Source organism: Coccidioides immitis (assembly GCF_000149335.2).
Source record: "Coccidioides immitis RS genomic scaffold supercont3.6, whole genome shotgun sequence".
NCBI lineage: Eukaryota > Fungi > Ascomycota > Eurotiomycetes > Onygenales > Onygenaceae > Coccidioides > Coccidioides immitis.
The window spans coordinates 2,910,487-2,930,688 of NW_004504312.1; the positions used below are offsets into that span (position 1 = coordinate 2,910,487).

Genomic DNA, 20,202 nt, shown 5'->3' on the forward strand with positions numbered 1-20,202 from the left:
AGGCTGGTCAGGCGCTAGCGCGAAAGTGGAAAGGCGCCGTGTTGTTCAATCCAGCCACCCTTCCATCCAGCCTTTGCGCCACAGCCACCACAGACGCGACGAGGCTGGGGCCGATTTCGGCGTCAGGTGACTCATGCTGCAAGCCCCAACTGCACCTGCAGGGATTTCCCCATATATCCCAGACTCATCGCGAGCTCTCCGTTCAGAGCAGCGAGCACTTGTGAGGTGTGGCGGGCATCTCTGTCTCTCTTTCGTTGCTTTCAGGCGATTTGACAGCTAGCCCGTCTGTCCATAATATCTGCCTTGCATCTATCTTTACTCGGAGTTTAGTTATTTCTCTTCTGCCGATCTTTCGGAGCAGCTCTCTCAAAATCGCCGGTCCCTCCTCAGCGGAGGAGAAGCCGTTATAACACCCCCGACAATGGCTTTCTGGCCAGGTTCTGCCATGAGGGCAGCCCGTACCTCCGTTGCGCGATGTTCCTACGGTATTGAAAATAGCCATGCGGCTCCTGTCGCTCGCCAGTTAGCAAATCGATGCCAGGTCCGCCCATCATCGAGCTCGACTTCAGCGCTCGCCTACAAGGCACTCCATCGTCGGTCTCCACTTCCGCTTCCGGTTGCTGAAAATTCACCAACCTGGTCTGCTCCGGCGGCCGTCTCGTCTATTCTTTATGAGACTCCCGTTCCATCCACAAAGCCCCCGAAGCGACATGTGCTCAATTGTTTGGTGCAGAACGAGCCCGGTGTGCTCTCTCGGATATCTGGCATTCTTGCCGCTCGTGGCTTCAACATTGACAGTTTGGTTGTGTGCAATACAGAGGTGGAAGATTTATCTCGCATGACTATCGTTTTGCGCGGTCTGGATGGCGTCGTCGAGCAAGCCCGGCGCCAATTAGATGATCTCGTGCCTGTCTGGGCTGTTTTGGACTATACTGAAGCCGCTTTGGTCCAACGGGAACTCCTTCTGGCCAAAGTTAGCATCTTAGGCCCCGAATTTTTCGAAGAACTCTTGCAGCACCACAGGGAAATGACATCAACCGAAGGAGCTATGCCACTAGAATCCGAGAGTGCCTCCAATGCGGAGGGCTCAGCGGATAAAGATGCTCAGAGGCGTGAAGTGGAAAAAGTTAATGGCAATCTCTCAAGGGCCGCAGACTACCACCCCAATAGCCTTGCTGCCAGTGAAGCATTGAGACACAAACACGAACACCTCGAAGCAATCACACATTTGACTCACCAATTTGGAGGAAAGGTCTTGGATATCAGCAGTAACAACTGCATTGTTGAACTGTATGGTTTCACTATCTTGTTAATTTCCCGTGCGTTTTCACCCAGCATCTGGCTAACATACAAGCCGCTCTTAGCTCTGCAAAACCTTTCCGCATCGATTCGTTTTTGAAACTTATTGCTCCATTTGGCATCCTCGAGTCCACCCGCACAGGTCTCATGGCCCTGCCACGTTCTCCAATCGGCCCAACGGCAGAGGAGATGGAGAAGGAGGCAGCCGAGGTTGTTGACGCCAGCACTCTTCCCCCAGGCTAATGTGCAACTTCTGTAACCTACTAGCTCTCCCAATCATTATGCTGTTTGCCAGTGATTGTGGGTTACTTATATCTCCATTGGTGTATTTTCATCTACATTGTCAGGATAAATAAGTGTATGAAAACACTCTCTTTTGCACGTGGAGTGGCAGTTGAAAGCGTGTTTGGACCAGCGAAATATGTTGTTCAAGGCTGATTAATTATCTAAAATATTCTTACTCGCAAGAGGAAATTCAAGCAGAAATTCAAACTACATTGTTGAAATCGGTTTGCTCTATTAGTCTGCATGTTTCAATGCCAAGTATTTGCCAGCGAGATTTTAGGTGCTTCCCGCCCTACAACCAGTTCCTGGGGCAGCTCTAATTATTTGAGTATTGGGAATTTCATTCTATTTTGTCTGTCAAAATGGTTCTGCTCACACAATCCGAAAGGAATGAACTCAATGTTGAAATCTCATTCTCCACAACAATGGGAGTCATAACTCATAAGTCATCACGTTGAAAAATGGAAGAATAGGGCCTAAGTCAAAAATACAATATGAAAAACTCAGTCGTCACTAAAGAAATTCGTCTGTCGTTAGATCAACATATCGTACTCTGCATGCTCTCACAATCACACCCCTAATCCCGGCTTCGGTTGGCATTCGAGACATCTCCCGTTTACACCGTGGGAACGTAATTTAGAATCTCGGGTATCCTTTTTGCGGGAAGTCGTCATCACTGTCACGTACTAACGACGAGTACAGTCTCTGCAAATGCCACAGTACATCTCACTTGTGATGTCCTCGACCTTCCTCGTGCACGAACAGTCCTGGCAGTAGACGGTTTCCACCGATCCACACTGATAATAAATAATGCGCTGGCACATTGTTCCCCGGAAGGTGCTGTCCTTTCCAATGGTAATGAGGCTTTGGCTCGGTCGATACTTTGTAGTGTGAGCCTGGGCTTAAAGTCTTGAGCTTCTTGGAGACAAAGAAGCCAGAGTCCGAGTTCTAGCTTTCCGACAGGGGATTTGCGTTAACCGGTAACGAAGCGGATACAGCAGGCCAAAAAAAAGTATAACGCTTGCTAGAGTACTATTCACTCTGCGTTCTTATCGACTTTGCACTCCCAGCAAACAGCAGTATCTTAGGGAGTGGGCGTTCTTGAATGTAGGTGTCGGAATTTGAGATCGCAAGGTTGGCCTAAGGCAGAATTTTCGCCAGATCTCAGGAAGCAGCCTGTTAAAGATATCAGCCATCATAGAAGCAATGAGGGCTGAACACGGGCCAACACACCACTCAGACAGGCCGATAGTTGGTCATTCAGCTGCAAGATCAAAAGGGTAAGCCGCGCAAATCATTACCTTCTCGTCGGGGAAGGGTTCAGAGAAGAAATTGGGTATGAGCACTCGAGCCCAAACACCTAAACATGAAATGGATATTGTATCGTAGGAGCACCCTCAAAGCTCTATCAGCCTGAACCTGCAGACCGTCACAGGTAAGGAGGGAATAATCACAAAGGCAGGCGCTAAAATATATTCATGAAATGAAAAATGTACTGAGCAGCAGGAACAGGATGGCAGGCCACGCGCTTTTATACACCTCACGGATGTAAAGAGAGGCTAAAAATGGACGACAAGAAGCGCACACGCTCGTGACACTCGCCCGCTTCCCTCGAGTAACATTGATAATTCTTTCGGGCAGATCGTGCTGATGAGTTAGGCATCAGTGCCATTAAGGTTGCGTTTCACCAAATTTAGCTTTCCCGCACGCAGAGATACCAAATAGCTAAAAGAAGAAACGAAAGAACAGAAGAAGGAACGGACACCCAATGGCTTCATCTTCAAGGACCGGGATGATCATATCGGATACTCAGGACAATTCAGGAGGGGCAGTGAGAGGAGTGATGCCGAGTATGTGTGGACAAGGAATATATGGTCCGGGTATTGGTCAAACACGAGATTTGACGTTTGGTATGATCTCATCGATCTCATACTTAGATACGCAGGGATTGACAAACCGTTGATCGCGGCGCTATTAAGGGTGTGGGTGTGGTGATAGGGTTTCTCTGCGCTAACTCCTGTGAGCATGGGCGTACATGGGGCGAAGCTGAGGGAACGATAGCATCGTGTCCGTTACCGTCGGGTCGAGTGTGGTGCTGAATCATTGACAAAGCTTAGAGCCGGAGAAGGTGAGGTCATAAGAAGGAACCGATTTCCGTGTGCTATGACCTCTAAGTCGATATTCGTTCGGTTATAACATCCGACATGGCGAGGCGGAGAAGAGAGGGGGAAGAGCGCAAAGGCTTCCCACAATGGCCCCCTCCCAACAGAGATACGAATGCACTGAAACTAGAGCTGTACTTGGGCAGATGACTATCGTAGATGTGTTTGCTCACCGCATCTACGCCCTCAGTCTCGGCTTGATGATGAAAGAAGGGATTGGGTCGCGATGCGGTGAGACCTTGGGTAACTATCGAGTTGATCCGTTCGCCCTCCTCTATTCCTCGATCAGTGGATTGGACATCCCGACGGGCACCGAGATATCTCACGATTTACCGCGCTCATTGGCGCAACCTCCATGCCGGCTTGTCACCCATCAGAGAGGTTCGATCTCAGGACAGGAGTAACACCGCACCAAGGCGGTGGTGATGCACGATGACATCAAGCCCATGCCGTCCTGGTGCTTGCGTTTGTTGACGGCCCATGGATCGTGAAGGCTCCCCCTATCGGCTTGCGACATCCACTGATCCCACTGATCCCATGCACTTTTAGGAGAAGCAAAGAGAAAATCCAACGCAAGCTCTTGGAACCAATGAGTCTTCACGCTTGCCGATCCACAGCCTCCTGTTAAGGCATGTGATTGCTGGCTGTCGGCCACCGATGAGAATAACTTGGCGTGCTTAATAGCCACAATCGACTTGGGTACCAAAGGAGAGGTTTGAATTTCTCCTATGTTCAATTCCACCGCGTACGGCTGCAACAGCGCCTTAGACCGGTACTTGAACAGTCACATCCTCCATCGGCTGCTTTCGTTATGACCAAACTTATCGTTTAAAAGTCTTGGGGCAACTCTCAAGCCCCGCCGCTCCAAAATTAACTATGCTTCGGTAAGCTACTGCATCTCCCGAATATCGACATGGATAGATGCGTTTCTTTATAGCAAACAACGTGGCATCGAATACGATCGACATATAAGAGGCTAAAAAAAAAAAAAAAAAAAAAAATTGGAACCGAGGAAGTGAAATGTCTTCATCATTGTAGCCATGAACCGAATCTTCCGCCGAAACCAAATGAACTAGCATGATAGACCGAAAAGCTCCCCCAAACTCCAATGCACACGCCCAAAAAGCAAACCGTGTATCTCCATGTCGTCATCGTATTTCGCTCCACTAGTCGGAGTTTCACATTTTCTGGAATCTGTCATCAATTTGGTTATAGTCGTACTTTTGCACCGATGCCTTTTCCCCAGTAAGATATCGTGTCCATATATTCCCCTAATTTGACACCAATGTCCGCAACAGCGTCTATCTCTAAGCTTCCACCAAGTGCCTTTTTAAGAGCTTCATATCCTGCTCCTCCAAAGTCTAACTCCACAGGAAGCCGTGGTGTTATGGAAACTCCTGGAGGGACCGGGAAAGGGGAGTTATACTGAATCCTGCCGACCGGAGAAGTACTGTTATATAGCGCTGTGGCGTGAACAGACGTAATAAAGAGCGTTGTTTCCGTAAGGGGAGATAGCAATGTAAATTCAGCCGTCGAAGTCCATAGATGCATCTAGAGTGCAAGGAGGCTCGAATCAGTCCAGAGAAAACGAATATCACCATGAGATGCATTGGAATACGCGATGACCAGATAGAAGGCACTCAGGCGCGCAGAAAAGGAAAAGGCAAGATGGTTAAGCGTGGTTCGCCATGGATTTGATAAACATAGACCATACCGTGGCATCTTTAATAAAGTGTGGCCCATCGCCACCGTCGGGGTTATCTCCGTCATCATCACCATCGCCATTTTGGTCAGGAAGTCGAAGTTTTGGTACTGGAATTTCAATCCCGAGCGTCGATAATGCCTTCCCGAGTTCTGGTAAGAATGGAATGGAACCGTTATGCGGTGAAATAGTGACAGTGGTATTTAACCCTTCGAAAAAATCAGAAAATCATGCTCTGAGGCCAATATTGGGGGGGGGTACCTACCCGATATATAGCGAGAGATTAGGTCTCGACCAGAAATTACTCCTTGCTGTCCGTTTCCATCAGCGGGGTTCCATAATCCCTGCACTTTGACAAAAGAGTTGTGACCGGGGAATATGGAAAGATTCTCTCCCATTATATGGGCAACGCTCGAACCATTATAGGCTAGCTTCATGTCGATGAAAGGTATGTCTGCAGAATAATTTGTCGGGTTGGTAAAATTTACAACTGCTTGAAGGGAGATAGTAGACTCGGTCGTATGGGATATTTTGATGGAATCAATTTTGGGATTGACGTTGCCCAAGCCCCCTGTCAGGGGAGCTAAGTTCTAAGTCAGCTGAAAGCCCTATCATGGCTGTTAAACAGGCCACAACTCACCCTTCACAGTGATATCCCCGCTGGCTGGTATGTCTCGAATTACGAACTTCCCCAAGGCCGTATCCAGCTCGGCAGCCACATTGGCTTTGACCTGTAAGGAGACCGTTTCGCCAGCTAGAATCACCTTTTTAATAACATCGGCGAATACAGCTTCATCCACAATTCGCAATGGTGCTTTTTCTATGTCGAATTCTACCAGTAAAGCTGGGGAGTTGTCCAGTTCATCTTTTATGTGACGAACAGTCGCATTTTGCCATTTCTGCAGATCGATATAACCGAGTTTCTTGCTATGGTAGTAAACATCTGCGACCGTCCGAACACGTGAAACGTTCACAGGCACGTTCATTTCCTGAGGGAGGTCAACAAGCGCCTGGACAAGAGCCGATACTCTTGGCTGTGCTTCGGGAGCATCTGGTTTCGCAGAAGGCTCAGGAAGAAAAAAATGTACATGAGACATGGAAAACCGTTTGATGAGATTTGAGAGCCCTTTGCTGGGAATAGAAACTGGAACGATGACACTCTGTAATATGGCCTCTAGCCAGTCCGGAAGTGTAGGAGAAGTGAGTGATCCCCCACGGACATAGACGAAAGTCTCGCGACCTTTGATATAACTTTGGACGAGAAGATCCAGAGGGGAAGAGGTCTTGCCGGGACATATTGTTATCAATGCATCCGGAACCTCATAAATAAATCCAGTAACTGACGCAAGGACAGGTCTTTTGGGCTCGATTTCAATAGTATCACTGGTGGCATTTCCTATTCGAATGTACTCATCGCCAGGAGCACAATTTGGCACCATAATTTCAAACGTGAGGGCGGGGACGGTAGCTTCAACGGCGTATACATTCTGAATGTGAAGGGATATATCAGCAGCTACAGCCCTACGCTCCCCCGGCAATTGAAACTCGTGAACATTCAGCTTCGTGATGTTAAAGTCAGGGAAATTTGGGAGGTCTTGGTCTAAAAATTGTTGGTTAGAATCATATATGCACTAAACTATTAAACGGGGTTAAGAAAGGTCTGTCCAGGGATTGACCTTGAAGAACGAAAGTCTCCGAAATGTGCTGGAAACCCAGCTGAAGTAACCCTGAGCGAAGCGGCACTGAGGCCACGCCCTTTATCCGCAAATGGCCAAGGCGCCCTTCAAGCCAATCGTTGGCAACTCCACGAATTCCATCGACATCTCCAGCTTTTAGGTCAGCCAAAAAATCAATACTGTTCTTATGCCCATCTTGAATGTTAACCTTGATAGGCGGGATAGTAGCTGTTCCCAGCAAAATATTCCCGTATTCAGGCAGGTAGACCTGAATATCGGACTCCCCGCTTTCCACTTCTTTCCCAAACCAGGTTGTCAAACGGCCTATATTCCGCACAATTGGTTTCTTCACTCGGGAGGAGTCGAGAGAGAACGAAGCTTGGATTCTAGTTCGGACGCCAGACGATGTGAACGCGGCAATTGATATTCCGACAGGCTCAACAATGGCGGCCTCCTTTGCATACTCCTCAACGGTCGCGGGCGCAGCAAAGCCGAGGACTAAGATAGCAATAACTGCTAGGCACAGGCTGGCCAAGGAAATCACAATCGGCCATCTCACCCTGCGAGCCTTTTTATCTACTTGCTGACCTGGTACCGCTTGGCCAGACCTAGCGGAGGATGCAATGGAGCGGTGATCTTCATCCCGAGAAGATCGTTGATGCTCTCCCGAGAGAAGAGGGGTTGTTTCGGATGCCACCCCATTCCGATCCGATGTAGATTTCTTTTTGGAGTAGCTAGAATGACGAGAGAGGGAGGGAGATGCAGATCGAGCCAGCAGCGGTGCGCTTTCGTCACCGGCACCGGCCATCGCGTCCTGCTGCTGACTGTTCAGAAAACTGGAGTGTTCTCATTGAGGTCAGTGAGCGAAGACATCCTAAGAAGAGTAAGTGAATGAATGAGGGTATTTGCTCAAAATGATAGACATTGATGCGAGACCGGTGGATGAGGACGCTCCTCATGCAAGGTCCGAGCGTCATACACTTGTCGTCGTCCTCGGCATGGCACAAGTCTCCGCGTGTCGTCTTGGGCTCCCGCCAAGAATTCGCCTTACTACCCTTGGACTAGCGCCAGCCAAACACTGTGGCTTATATAATGCGACGCTAGCTCTTTTTTTTTACTTTGGCGCTAGAAAACCCAATTTTGCCTTTGCGCCTGGGCGGTTCCGGTGGACGGACAAAGACTGCTTTGTGAAGAGTCATAACAGGAGAACAAAAAAGGAGCTCCACATCAAAAACGTTCCTGGAAAAATCAATTCCACCGAAGATCTGGATCTGATTCAAGATGGCAAATTTTAGTTTCTCCTCGACTCCTTCCCTTCTTTTTCAACTCTCCCGCATTCGCAAAGTGCCCAGACATTGCTCCCTTTTCTCTCAAACCTGCGGTTATCACGTCCCTCACTCTCTTGACAAGTACAATTCCTCCCCTATGCAATCTGCGACACGAAGCACTGCCAACGCTTGTCGAAATATGGCGAAAAATCAGTGGAGACCTTATACTAACGGCTCTCATGCCCCTTCTACGCCTCGACATCTTCTTTCCATTGCAGACCTTACGCCCACAGAATTCGCAACTCTCGTCCGAAATGCCTCTTCCTATAAGAAAACGATCAAGTCGGACTCAATGCCTGAGCGCTTGACGGGGGCGCTGTCAGGAAAGACCGTAGCCATGATGTTCAGCAAACGCAGCACCAGAACCAGAGTGTCAACCGAAGGCGCTGTGGTGAAGATGGGAGGTCATCCCATGTTTCTAGGAAAGGATGATATCCAGTTGGGCGTGAATGAGTCACTGTACGATACTTCTGTTGTAATATCTTCAATGGTATCTTGCATTGTTGCCCGCGTGGGACCTCACTCCGACATTGCCAATTTGGCTAAACACTCGAGTGTGCCGGTTATTAACGCCTTATGTGACACCTTCCATCCGCTGCAAGCAATCGCCGATTTCCTCACCATCCATGAATCCTTTGCGTCACAATCTGCAACACACGGAACACATCCCTCGAGCCTGGGATTGGAGGGACTGAAAATTGCGTGGGTCGGAGATGCAAATAATGTCCTTTTTGACCTGGCGATCGCCGCGACCAAGATGGGTGTAAATGTGGCTGTTGCGACACCCAGGGGCTACGAGATTCCGTCTCATATCGTTGAACTGATTCAGAAAGCACGAGAAGGGGTCCAGTCACCAGGAAATCTCACACAAACCACCGTGCCAGAAGTCGCCGTCAAGGATGCAGACGTCATCGTGACCGACACCTGGATCTCGATGGGGCAAGAGACCGAGAAAATCAAAAGACTGGAAGCGTTCAAAGACTTTAAAGTGACTTCAGAGCTTGCTAAACGAGGAGGCGCAAAAGAGAATTGGAAGTTCATGCATTGCTTACCACGACATCCCGAGGAGGTTAGCGACGAAGTTTTCTATAGCGAGAGATCTCTCGTCTTCCCAGAGGCCGAAAATCGACTATGGGCGGCCATTTCGGCGCTGGAAGCGTTTGTTGTTAACAAGGGGAAGATTGCTTGAGCAATGGCGTGCCGGTGATGGTGATTCGCTAGATAGTTTATAGAACTCTTGATTTCTGATGACATCGTTTTTGCGCTGTTAGCGGGGTTTCTGGGGAGTAGCTATACCAACTTTAGGGATCGTAATCTATTTGAAATGTGACTGTTCTTTTTCTGGCTGCATATTCTCTGTTGCTTGCGATAGAAACGCAAATGTCTCGACTTCATGACGTTCAAGGATAAATGTGTTGGTCCGTGCACCTGACAAGGTCACCCATGTCTTTCCCAGCAAATGAGACCACACTTCTTCCACATTTGCATGCTCCTCATGGATATGAGAAAATTAAGCGTCCTTGATTGTTTTCAAAGACTTGATCACAGTTCGCACGGCTTTCCCAGTTCCACCTTCCGATTCGGGTGATCCCGCGATCACGTCGTCCGGCCTCCAGACTAGATAAAAACGCCCGGACCCTGTCTCAAATTTCTCATAGTTTTTGCCGCCAAGTTTATCAACGACTCAATCTATTTTAACAGACCGTGTCTCGTTTCAATTGAAACCCACGAGACAGGTTTGATTATCCTCAGTCATCGACGATGGAGGTGAGTTCCTGCGCCACATTTGGAGACGTCCTGCGCCGCCATAACTGACGCCATTCAGTCCCTGTCCCACTCTCGCAGCAGCTCACGCGGCTTTCGCTCTCGTCGGTCCTACACCAGTCTTCAACACATCTCCCTCGCTCCATTGACCAGCAGATTTCCATTGGATGATGATGATGGTGATTCGGACGGCCCTGTTCCGGTGAAGGAGAGAGATCCCCCTGGTCGTCCTCAACTTCCAACCACATCCTACTATTCGACCAGTTCAGTCCCAACTACTCCTCCAGTGCTATCCGACTCGCGAAATTTATCATTCACAAACTTGAATAAAAAGAGGAAGTCATCGAAAACTGCACCGTTGAGTGACACCGGGTTAGATTTGCTAAACACTCAAAGACCCCCGCACCATCACAGGACGCGGAGTCACAATGCGCGCGAACGATTGCCACGAGTCCGGAATCACCATGAGGATAATGAATGGCTTCTTAGAGCGGGACTGGCCCTCGCAACTTCAGCACGCGAGGAGAAAGGCCAAAGCTGGCTTGTGAAGCGGGAGAGCTCAACGAGTCTCGTCTCGGACTTGAACCATGAGCCCAATCGCAGACCGCACCCGCATCGGAGTCAGACTGCGCGAAGACACCGTTCTGGAGTGTCTACTCCAATCGCTTTGTCGAGACGCGGGTCGAAATCGCAACTCCCAAGTCCACGTAGCAGTCGGGCATCGTTCATGACCGCGGCAGAGGGAGGATTCTGTTCTCGAAGCGTCCCCGCCACTCCATCTCACGACCAAACCGAAGTTATCCCAGACTTTGTGGAGAAAACGGTCCGTGACGAAATGAGATCCATAATATCCCAGAGCTGTAAAAACGACCACAACCCATCACGGAACGGTGATGTTGAAACTGCAAGCTATGACTACACTTCTAGAAGATCATCTCTTCTCGACCGATCTTTCCCTTCATCTGAATCCAATTATTCTGAATCAGAGTCCGAAGAAGAAAGTGAATTCGGCGAGGTCGAGATGCAACGGCTGACTCGCCAGCAAGGGTTTGGCCTTGGTCCTTGGATAGACAGGCTGGTTGAATGGGCGCTGTTCAATGTGGAAGAGGAGACTTCTCCCATAGTCCATACCCAATGGGCAGACGAACATGACGCCTTGGTCAGTAGTGCTACAGCTAGGAAAGAGGTAGCCTTTACCCACGCGGACGACCAACCAGGCTCCGAAGTAGAAACAGACTGTGAAAGTACAGGGACCGCGGATAGTTCTTCATCATCCGGCCAGTCCGAAGAGTCCACTGAGAAAGGCGCCTGGGCTGATGTGAGGTGGCTACTGCGCGTTGCCAGGAACGCTCTGTGATACATTTCTCTTTGACTTTTTGGGCCTAATCAGATTCCTCTCCCTGCTCACTCTCTGCTTTCGCATATTTTGCAATATGCACTTAATGTCCGTTTACATTCCAATTTTCATTTCTTTTCTCTTTTTCCTTTTTGACGATGCTGGGTTCTGATGATTTTCCTGTTTGTATTCCTAACCGGCTCTAATTTCAATCAACACCCTGTGAGATTTTTGGCCTGTATTTACGTTTCTTCCCTCTCACACTTGGTCCAAGCATCACTTGCCGCTATGCTTACATGTCAAGAAGGCCTAGAACAAGCAGATCAGTAGATTTCGGTGAAATACCACGCAAGTGCCCATGCCCATATCACATTCCTATATTCGATATTCATGAGATAGCCACCAGACCATACTGGCAACTGTCGTTACGGGCCAGCTGCACCATACAATGCGCAGAGGTGAAGAGAAACCGTTGAATCTCATAGGATCATTTAGTTGCCTCCGTCTTTCTGGACCGCTCTTCTGATGCATGGTCGCAATTCCCGTGAAAAAAAAAAAAAAGAAAAGAAAGAAGAAAGAAAGAAAACGGCGAGGCTCCCCATATCACCCGTATGCATGCGTCAAACAATGTACCCAAAGTGTTTCATGGAGCACTGGAGGTATCTGCATCGGAGTAAGGGCCGCATCGAAATCCAGTTGGGCCCGGACGGCTCAAAATTCCTCACCGTCTGTTTCTAACCGCTTGGGCTACATGCATTGGCAAATCTCCACCATTTAGACCACATCTCCTCACTTCAGAAGTAATATAACGCTCTCTGCAAGGGTTAAACAGGTGAGCATTCGCCATCGATCACCAGCTCTGATGCTCACTAGCCACATGTGATCTGTGCTGCGCCACATTAGGTATGCGCCATACGGGTGGGATCGTGATCAGGTCTTGGTGAGGCGGGGCGTTTCGTTTTGCAGAGTTGCTCTGAGCGAATGGTGCTCATCAGATCTCTGCCGGTGCCAGGCCAGACCGGAGCCAAGATGAAAAGGAGTGGTGGGCTGGTTGGCCAGAGATATTCGGCCAGGTCAATTTTTCCCATTTAAGTTATGGTGTGTAACTATCTGGCTGGCTGTCCGGCACCTGCGGAATTTTTCTCTTTATGAACCCAAAGTATGTGCAACGTTCCGTCCGGTTTTATGGGCTGAATGACAATGGAGGGCCACGCTGCGCAGCAGGGTCCACGATCCATTGGTCCCCAGGAGCAACCACGGTTAGGAGAATGATTCTCCCTGGTTTTGAATTGCTGAACCTCCCCCACGTTGCCACACGGACGGGAACAGAGGGAATGGTATAATGATGTGACTCGTGTCCCCGTCGAGGCATCAATACGACATGCATGCAGTCCATATCTCTGCATGAGTAACCTTCCTCGCCTTCAGTTTCTTCAGAGCAGACTTTTCGGCAAGATTGAAGCCATCAAGAGGGAGAAATTAGGTTTGCATTACCGCGAGCTGCCAGCCAAAACGCACGGCCCTGATTGGTTTGATCGGCTGTTGAATATGCCAAGCCGGCTTGGCTCGAAAATGTCTGCGTGATGCGGCAGATATGCTTGCTTTTTTGCTGGAAAAATAGCCCAGCAGCGAGTGGGCGAGAAAGCGGGAGAGCAGGTGATGTATGAGTGGCAAAGTATTCCGTTGCTTGATTGCCCAGAATAAATTTGAAAGATTAAGTGCATTTTAGCTGTCGAGGATTGGGTTGGTTAAATCGATCAGGAAACCCCAAACTTCTGGAGGGTCAGCCACAACCGGAAAGTTGGAGAGAAACCACTAGTTAATGCCCGCTCACCCAGTCGCTGATGATTCCAAATCGACTACGGAGTACATAGGCAGTGTGGCTGGCAGGGATTCCGCAATCATGCGAAGTCGATCATCACGTCAGGAACTTTTTCGTACCAGGTTTCTGCACAGATGCAGGTTCGACCTGGCAGTTTGATGTTCTTCTCCATCGGACTTCACAATGTGTTCGCACCATGCTCTCCGTACACACCCAAAAGATGGCTCAAGGCAGGCAGTCCTGGACGAGTACATGTGCTGCTGCAGGAATTTTGCTCCGGCAGATGGAAAGAGCTCCGCTCCGCTCAAATGACAGCTATTGTTGCTTTTTGCTACACTCACCCAGCAGTAACTATTCATGTACTGAGCACTCAGCACATCGAAGAGAGACAGCTCTCACTCCGGCTGTGCAAAGTTTCCTGTGACATTTCTCGTGAAGGCACGGTCATGGTCAGAGCTCTGCAGTGATCCACCTCGACCCATTTGGTACGCTGTTAGTCGATTCAATAGTCAAGGTCCCCACATGGTCGAGAGACTTCTTCCGAGAGCCTAGAGGACAACAGGCGAACAAATCGCCCTGATGCCTTCCACACGAACACATAAAACTCACCAAAGCCATGCTGGGGTAAGTCTAGTCTAGTCTTGTTTTGAGGGCCATGTGAGGTTCGGCTCAATGCCTCCCTCCAATGCGAAGAGAATACAGCGAGCTCTGTGCTGGTGATTTTGAGTAGAGATTTGGTGGCTGGATGGTCTTGATTGCCGACAGCGGCGACAGTAAAACAAACGGCGGGGTGAAAATGCATGAACCATGCCAGTTTGAACGGTCAAGCCGTTGCTGTGTTAGGCTGGCGGTTCGACTTGCTCAGGTGCGCTTAGCTTCCGAGATGGTTCTCGATCGGCGAGAACATCAATGTGATATATATTACTTGGGACGATGCAGCTTGCGCCCTCCCGAACTTGGAAACTCGGACATGGACGTTCTCTTCCATTTTGGGCCTGCCCGCGCTTTAGCCTTGCTTTTCGGCGATCTAGCGCTCTCTGCAGACGCTCTCTGTGGCCCTTAGACTCTGTGTGGCTTGTCCGACGTCGAAAAGGGAAAGGTGATGTGAAGGCTGCGGCGCCGCGGCGTGGGCAGGAACCCGGCCATTACCCTTTCAAGGAGCCGGATGGCATTTTCTGGATTTACAATTTGACGGCGGCTAGAGCTGCAACCGGCCCCGACTATCTCGCACCGAGCTGGGCGGCGGACCCCCTGATTAGTCAGGGCTGCTTGGGCCCTTCGTGCAAACCCACAATGCCAAAAAGCCACCCACGCACTCACCCGAGCTTGTCTGTCGCACAAACCCTTTGACCACCTGCAAGGGTGGAAGAGGAGGCGCATCGGTCCTCGCCTCATTTCGATTTCCGTTGACGCGGCGGAGGACGCATATGTACGGAGTACAGTACATACATACATACGGAGTACATACTCCGTACATGCAATTCATACGTACTTCGCTGCTCACCCACATATCTCTAAACAGCCTCGGAACTCCGCAGTACCCTGACTCTCCACCATACCCGGGCACAAAGATAAGCCTTGGGTCAGTGAACGAGGCTTTTCCCCCCTCCGATGTAAAACCCGGAAGTCCAATAACTAAACATGTTGGAACACATATCTACAATGCCTTGGTTTCGGTGGCTTCTTAGCTTTTGGTTTCCGAAAACTGGTCGAGTCTAGCCTAGTACGAAGTAGCTTCGTCGTCCTCCCCGGCCTCCAATCGAACAACCACGATTGACGGGCCGATGACTCTAGTCATGTCCTATTTGAACTTTTGCCATCCACCCTCGGAGGTCTCTTCCTCAGCTCAAAAAAGAAACGAAAGCAAGGACTGATTCGCAGGCACGATGCTCATGCTCCGGCCGGATGGGTCCAAGATCTTAGCAGGTGGAGCATTACGAAGGCCTTAGGATTTGCAAGTCTTGCCCCCCAAAAAGCAAGTGCCTGAGTTCATCCTTTGGCACCATGTCCCTCGTTTCGCGTCTATGTGCAGTAGTAGATTCATATTCGCCCCAACGCCAAGAGTGCAGCAAAAGTATTCCTTCATTTCCTCATATCGCGATGGTATCTGTCAGGATTCATAAAGCCGCCTGGGACCCTCGCGCAAGTTGACCATTTGATATGCTACCCCCCCTTGTCTCAACGCTGCGTTTCCGCTATGCATCTTCAACTGGCATAGCCGCGCATCCATCTGTCTGCTAGTTAATTGCCAGTCGTTCGAGTTAGCCTTCGACGTTAATCGGCATTCCTCCAGTCCAATGTCAATACCAGAGGGCCATCGGGGAAAAGAATCGCATTTTATAAGGAGATTTCTCACTATCACAGGCGCTTCGCTTCGAGTGGCAGGCCGACCTTTCCTCCAGAGGGTTTCCCGGAGCAGGTAACGTCCCCTACTTCTCTTTGACAGGTAGGAAGCGACACAAAGTGAATACAAATTGAGTTTCCAAGCTAAGCTACATGGTTGTAGAAATACCGAAAACCCGGTTGTCCTTCCCGGGTCAGAAATGAATCCGGAATCGCGTGCGCATTTCGAATCGGTTGCCATGGCCGGAATGTCAGAAGCTACACAGCGGCAGGAGGACTGTAATTTCGATATATTTGATTGGTATCCTCGTTACCAGAGTTGCCAGAGATATTTTCTTGATCGCGCTCAGCACAGCGTTCCCGTTCAGGCTCTGTCCTCATTTCTGAATATACTTCTTCCGTTTCAAAGACAACCAAACCCGGTGTTCAATTCTGCAGCAGATGCAGCTCAGTGTCGGCCCCAGTCGCCAGGCCCTGTTACGCCCACTTCTGTACCGCCAAGTGTGTCCCTGGTCCCTTACATTCGTCGTTTAGTCGCGACTGGAATGGACTACCCAGGCGTCCTACATGGATTTTTTGGCGACGATTGGGTGACTGGAATCGGACCTTTACATGAACAGGAGCGTCGAAACTATCTTTTTGCTGCCAAAAGCGGCGGATGGGCAGCTGTTAAACGCGATTATGATATCCAGCCGCTTGAAACCATTCCATTCCTACGGCCGCTCCAGAGTCCTGTTGACTCTGAGATTGAGGCCGCAGAAAGGGGCTGGAGTGAGTGGCTTGCAATGGAAGATTGGATGGTTGGACCCCGTGCGCCTGATGCGTTTAACGAGTCTTCACCATCGTCACGGTCACGAAGTGCCTGAGCTGAGCCTTTGGGGCTCATTTTCCCCTACATACTTTCTACATCTTATCGCGCTCTACCATCCCTGACTCGTTAATTCATAAAATTACTTTTTTTCGATGATTTTCGGGGTTATTGACCATTTCCGGGATTTATTTGTCTTTCATTGTCCTTTTGATTCTGCTCTTTTTCGATGTCTGAATGATAACTTGCCGGATTGGTTCTATCGCATATTTCTTATGTTTGCTTAATGCGACATGACATAGCCTGTGGTTTATGACTCTATATTGTTTCTGCTGAGTTTCCTTTCATTATTGAATCCGGTGGGCCGATCTGCAAACTGTCGGCCTAATTCCACAGCGCCGTGTTAATTTTTGCGATCCGGCTGAAAAGTTTCAATTTTTCTTTCTACACATAGAACCAGCCAGGTGATCTCGACCACCTTTTGGTATCATTCTGGACATTCTCATATTTAGGGTGTTATGATATGGGCCCGCTTCTACGGAGCACAAACCATGCAGGGTGGCAAGCAATCAAGCAAAGTACGGTACATTTGATCTGAAGCTGCCAAGCTCTTTTGGCGTTGTTTTCCAAACGGCTCCTAGGATACTTGAATCTTATCCTGCAAACTGGGTCGACTCCTGTACTTAAACCAGGCTGCGCTGCAGATCACACGCTCTGGAAAACCAGCAGCGAACTATCTAAGCGATAGCCGATCGCTCTCCACAACGTGGACCACATAGCTATCAGTTAGCAGCTTCGAGGACAGCTACGAGACCCGTGCATGTACCTCTCATCGTGTGTTGAAGGATGTTCTTGGTGGCGAGGTAGTGCACCTGCAGATACATCAGAAAACATGATCTGGTTGGTCGTTTGTTGATTTCGCTGCAGCAAACGTGGCCGCCGGCCGCAGTCCCGATTTTGATGCCGAGAGATCCCTCTGCCCTCAAACGCAGGTCCTGATTGCGGAGTTCCGATCTTCCAGCTCTCCAAAAATATGATACATCAAAAATACCTTAGCCTAAGCTCTGCCCGCATTTCTACCTACTTCGTACGGAGTACACGTGATAATATAAGGAGAAGGAGAAAAAAAGGAAAAAAGGAAAACGGACGAAGATTTTAAATTCGGATTGGAGAAATGCGGTGAAAGAATCGACATACAACAAATAGTATTTGTATCTCATAAGTACATATCCGCCGATGGCATAAGAAAGCTAACGCAAGTCCATGTTCTGTCGCCATCAACCGCCAGAGAATAGTAGCAATTAAGTCGAATTCAATCGGGCTCTTCGCTAGCATCCGCGATGAGTTGCGCAAGCAAATAACCGGGATGGACGATTCCGATCCGCTCTCGTATTGTTGAAGGCGGCTGCTCCAATTCCGGTCAATCCACCCGCACCTGCGACTATCTACGATGCTGATCCCATCGTCTTCGAAGCGGGTAATTTAGATAGTTTCTGCTCGGTTGACAATCGGACCGTGCCAAAAATACAAAGAAGACAGTACCTAGCTTTCCGTTTGTTCGAGGTCTCCCAACATTCATAATATTGCGACGCTCCAAGTCGTTGTGGGTGATCTTGTGATTAGAGACACTGGCTTCAGCTCCAGAATCTTGGTCTCACAGTTTTGTGCATCCTTGAAGCAGCTACTGAAGCCGGATATACTTCTGACCCGTTGGGGTGCGGAGTTCCTAAGCATCAAGCTTGTCTGAATAACAAAGCAGACCATAGAGTTTTGTTTTCATATCCTCGTTGACTTGAAGGAAATTGGGAACCCTGTTCTTTAATATTAACCCTACTTTCATTCATCAGGTGTAGTTTTTCTCCACAAGAATGGATTGTGGAGGCAGCGTTCAAGTTGGAAACACTCTAGGATTTCCGCTTCGTTTTATTTGCTTCGATGTCGACCGTGGTGGGATGGCGCTGGAGCACACACATCGGGATGCACTGTATACTAGGCACCTGCATTGGAGGATGTCATATTGATATCACTGAATGGCAGCAGCAGGAACCCGGGACAGGCATGGATATTCCCCGAATTGAGACCGCTCTCCATTGAGGGCAACATTCGTCCTTAAACTCCTTTATTCCCCCAAGAGTCCCTCGTTCAGGTTTATGCACCAAGACCTCCCCTCACATTACATAGGATAAAGATATAAAACAATGATACATCACTACGGTGTATTGTATCGATCTCTCGGCTTTAAACAAGGCTCTCGAATAAACCACAGCTACTGACAAGACCATAGACCACCATGGTAACCCGAGAGAAAGTATAAAAGTACAACTAGTTGGAGTGCGACTCGCTGGGGTGTTCAACGTCGATTATCCAATTCAACCATTGCATCAGAGCGTAATAGGGTATAGACTTTATCGCTATGGTTTTCTCGTATTGCGGAGCATGAGGACATTCTCCGCTTCTAATATGCCTCAAGAGGCCTTCAACCGAATAGACGCGGAACATTGCACGCCTTTCCTCGTCCTTTATGAGCCCCAGTTCACTAGCTTGAGAATAGGGAATGGGTTTTCCTTCATCATCAAAACGCCGAACGGCCCATCCACAAGCCATACAGCGTCTGCCCAATTCGAGTTTTCCAGACTCGGGATCCAGGAAGGGAAGCTGCACAGAAGCCAGCCACATCCAGTCGTAATTTGGCGATAAAGGGCTGGAACTGTGTTTGTGTGAGAAGTTCAGAATGATAGAGAGGCAGGCACATGTCCACTTTGATTGTAAAAAGGGGGGAGCGCCGTCCATAAGCTGCTGATACGCAAGATCAATCCCGTCGACTTCAGTTTCGGTTCTGATAGATGTGATATCCGCCTTTCGCCCCATGCAGCTTCTGCAGCAACGTTGGATGTCTGGGATCAAGACTGAAGAGCTTAAGTCGCCGCAGGTGAAGCAGTATGGGTTTCGCAAAAGGTCGAATATCCTTTTAACGGGGAGAGTGCCATAGAGGCCGCAGTGCTTTAACTCGTAGAGCGTGGTTTGGCACTCTTCTGCAATGCGCTTGTAGAATGTGAGGGCCTTAACGTATGCTTCAAACTTTGAATTTGTGGCAGAGAGTCTAGTCATAGACTTGCAGTCTAGGTTGAAGAGGACCATGTCCACAAGCTCAAAGGGGAAGACGTCGAGGAAGCTGGATGTAGCCTGGGGCCGACTAGGACAGAAAGGCCTAGGTTGGAGGGAAACAGATGGCACGTTCAAGCCATCAATAGGCATTGGCAGCCCGAACCTCTCAATAAGAACATTGTCAGTTGGCGATGACTGAGGGTATTCATTACTTTTTGTGTGTTTCTCCCCCATATTTTCTGTGGAAAAGCCAAAAAGACCACCAAAAGAGAAATAGTTCACAAGAGTGTGGGTGGATGGAGTAAATAAAGCTCTGGAGGTGATGTATCCAAAGTGCACAAGGACATTAGATTGAGAATCATGCCGTGGTAGGTGAGCAGCCTGAATTTGTAGGAACAAGGGAGATTCCGTTCTGTCATATTAGTATTTGAATGGCAATCAGCCATACAGCCGGAGCCGGAACTCTCACTTGAAGCCAGACCAGTTAATCCATCTGTAGCAGTACAGAGTACGGAGTACTCCGTACTAGGATACAGATCAACTCACTGTGAGCTGAGCTCATCAAACCATAT

General features: G+C 49.1%; 9 protein-coding genes across 9 annotated transcripts; 6 read left to right on the top strand and 3 right to left on the bottom strand.

Annotated features, from left to right (window-relative positions):
* Window positions 1–202: 202 nt before the first annotated feature.
* On the top strand, window positions 203–1,803 carry CIMG_04081 (acetolactate synthase, small subunit). Its single transcript, XM_001244639.2, has 2 exons — window positions 203–1,290; window positions 1,365–1,803. Exons 1-2 carry the CDS (start codon window positions 422–424, stop codon window positions 1,540–1,542), a joined length of 1,047 nt encoding a protein of 348 aa, XP_001244640.1. The 5' UTR covers window positions 203–421; the 3' UTR covers window positions 1,543–1,803.
* A 2,032-nt stretch (window positions 1,804–3,835) lies between these two features.
* Window positions 3,836–4,150, top strand: CIMG_13763 (uncharacterized protein; the record flags this gene model as incomplete). Its single annotated transcript, XM_004446377.1, has 1 exon — window positions 3,836–4,150. One exon carries the CDS (start codon window positions 3,836–3,838, stop codon window positions 4,148–4,150), a length of 315 nt encoding a protein of 104 aa, XP_004446434.1.
* Window positions 4,151–4,850: 700 nt separating this feature from the next.
* On the bottom strand, window positions 4,851–8,095 carry CIMG_04083 (uncharacterized protein). The gene is made up of 5 exons (XM_001244641.2): window positions 7,125–8,095; window positions 6,089–7,048; window positions 5,714–6,031; window positions 5,461–5,657; window positions 4,851–5,297 (listed from the first exon to the last, which is right to left on the bottom strand). The coding sequence occupies exons 1-5, from the start codon at window positions 7,930–7,932 to the stop codon at window positions 4,956–4,958; spliced, it is 2,625 nt and encodes an 874-aa protein (XP_001244642.2). The 5' UTR covers window positions 7,933–8,095; the 3' UTR covers window positions 4,851–4,955.
* Window positions 8,096–8,315: 220 nt separating this feature from the next.
* CIMG_04084 (ornithine carbamoyltransferase, mitochondrial) lies at window positions 8,316–9,802 on the top strand. Its single transcript, XM_001244642.2, has one exon. It carries the CDS (start codon window positions 8,406–8,408, stop codon window positions 9,639–9,641), a length of 1,236 nt encoding a protein of 411 aa, XP_001244643.2. The 5' UTR covers window positions 8,316–8,405; the 3' UTR covers window positions 9,642–9,802.
* Window positions 9,803–10,213: 411 nt separating this feature from the next.
* On the top strand, window positions 10,214–11,573 carry CIMG_04085 (uncharacterized protein; the record flags this gene model as incomplete). Its single annotated transcript, XM_001244643.1, has 2 exons — window positions 10,214–10,219; window positions 10,278–11,573. 2 exons carry the CDS (start codon window positions 10,214–10,216, stop codon window positions 11,571–11,573), a joined length of 1,302 nt encoding a protein of 433 aa, XP_001244644.1.
* A 1,179-nt stretch (window positions 11,574–12,752) lies between these two features.
* Window positions 12,753–13,136, top strand: CIMG_13764 (uncharacterized protein; the record flags this gene model as incomplete). The annotated part of the gene is made up of 2 exons (XM_001244644.1): window positions 12,753–12,811; window positions 12,944–13,136. 2 exons carry the CDS (start codon window positions 12,753–12,755, stop codon window positions 13,134–13,136), a joined length of 252 nt encoding a protein of 83 aa, XP_001244645.1.
* A 141-nt stretch (window positions 13,137–13,277) lies between these two features.
* On the bottom strand, window positions 13,278–14,176 carry CIMG_13765 (uncharacterized protein; the record flags this gene model as incomplete). The annotated part of the gene is made up of 5 exons (XM_004446379.1): window positions 13,278–13,327; window positions 13,387–13,411; window positions 13,494–13,689; window positions 13,774–13,864; window positions 13,984–14,176. 5 exons carry the CDS (start codon window positions 14,174–14,176, stop codon window positions 13,278–13,280), a joined length of 555 nt encoding a protein of 184 aa, XP_004446436.1.
* Window positions 14,177–15,527: 1,351 nt separating this feature from the next.
* CIMG_04087 (uncharacterized protein) lies at window positions 15,528–17,350 on the top strand. The gene is made up of 2 exons (XM_001244645.2): window positions 15,528–15,793; window positions 15,881–17,350. The coding sequence occupies exons 1-2, from the start codon at window positions 15,672–15,674 to the stop codon at window positions 16,581–16,583; spliced, it is 825 nt and encodes a 274-aa protein (XP_001244646.2). The 5' UTR covers window positions 15,528–15,671; the 3' UTR covers window positions 16,584–17,350.
* A 1,497-nt stretch (window positions 17,351–18,847) lies between these two features.
* Window positions 18,848–20,021, bottom strand: CIMG_04088 (uncharacterized protein; the record flags this gene model as incomplete). The annotated part of the gene is made up of 1 exon (XM_001244646.2): window positions 18,848–20,021. Exon 1 carries the CDS (start codon window positions 19,862–19,864, stop codon window positions 18,848–18,850), a length of 1,017 nt encoding a protein of 338 aa, XP_001244647.2. The 5' UTR covers window positions 19,865–20,021.
* Window positions 20,022–20,202: the final 181 nt, after the last annotated feature.

Bases quoted from the DNA above. Each gene is read 5' to 3' on its own strand.
- CIMG_04081 (XM_001244639.2), top strand. From the start codon at position 422: ATGGCTTTCTGGCCAGGTTCTGCCATGAGGGCAGCCCGTACCTCCGTT. The intron at 1,291-1,364 runs GTATGGTTTCAC...AGCCGCTCTTAG, and splicing joins AACAACTGCATTGTTGAACT to CTCTGCAAAACCTTTCCGCA.
- CIMG_04083 (XM_001244641.2), bottom strand. From the start codon at position 7,932: ATGGCCGGTGCCGGTGACGAAAGCGCACCGCTGCTGGCTCGATCTGCA. The intron at 7,049-7,124 runs GTCAATCCCTGG...AACAATTTTTAG, and splicing joins GGAGACTTTCGTTCTTCAAG to ACCAAGACCTCCCAAATTTC. The intron at 5,658-5,713 runs GTAGGTACCCCC...ATTTTTTCGAAG, and splicing joins AATCTCTCGCTATATATCGG to GGTTAAATACCACTGTCACT.
- CIMG_04084 (XM_001244642.2), top strand. From the start codon at position 8,406: ATGGCAAATTTTAGTTTCTCCTCGACTCCTTCCCTTCTTTTTCAACTC.
- CIMG_04087 (XM_001244645.2), top strand. From the start codon at position 15,672: ATGTCAATACCAGAGGGCCATCGGGGAAAAGAATCGCATTTTATAAGG. The intron at 15,794-15,880 runs GTAACGTCCCCT...ACATGGTTGTAG, and splicing joins CAGAGGGTTTCCCGGAGCAG to AAATACCGAAAACCCGGTTG.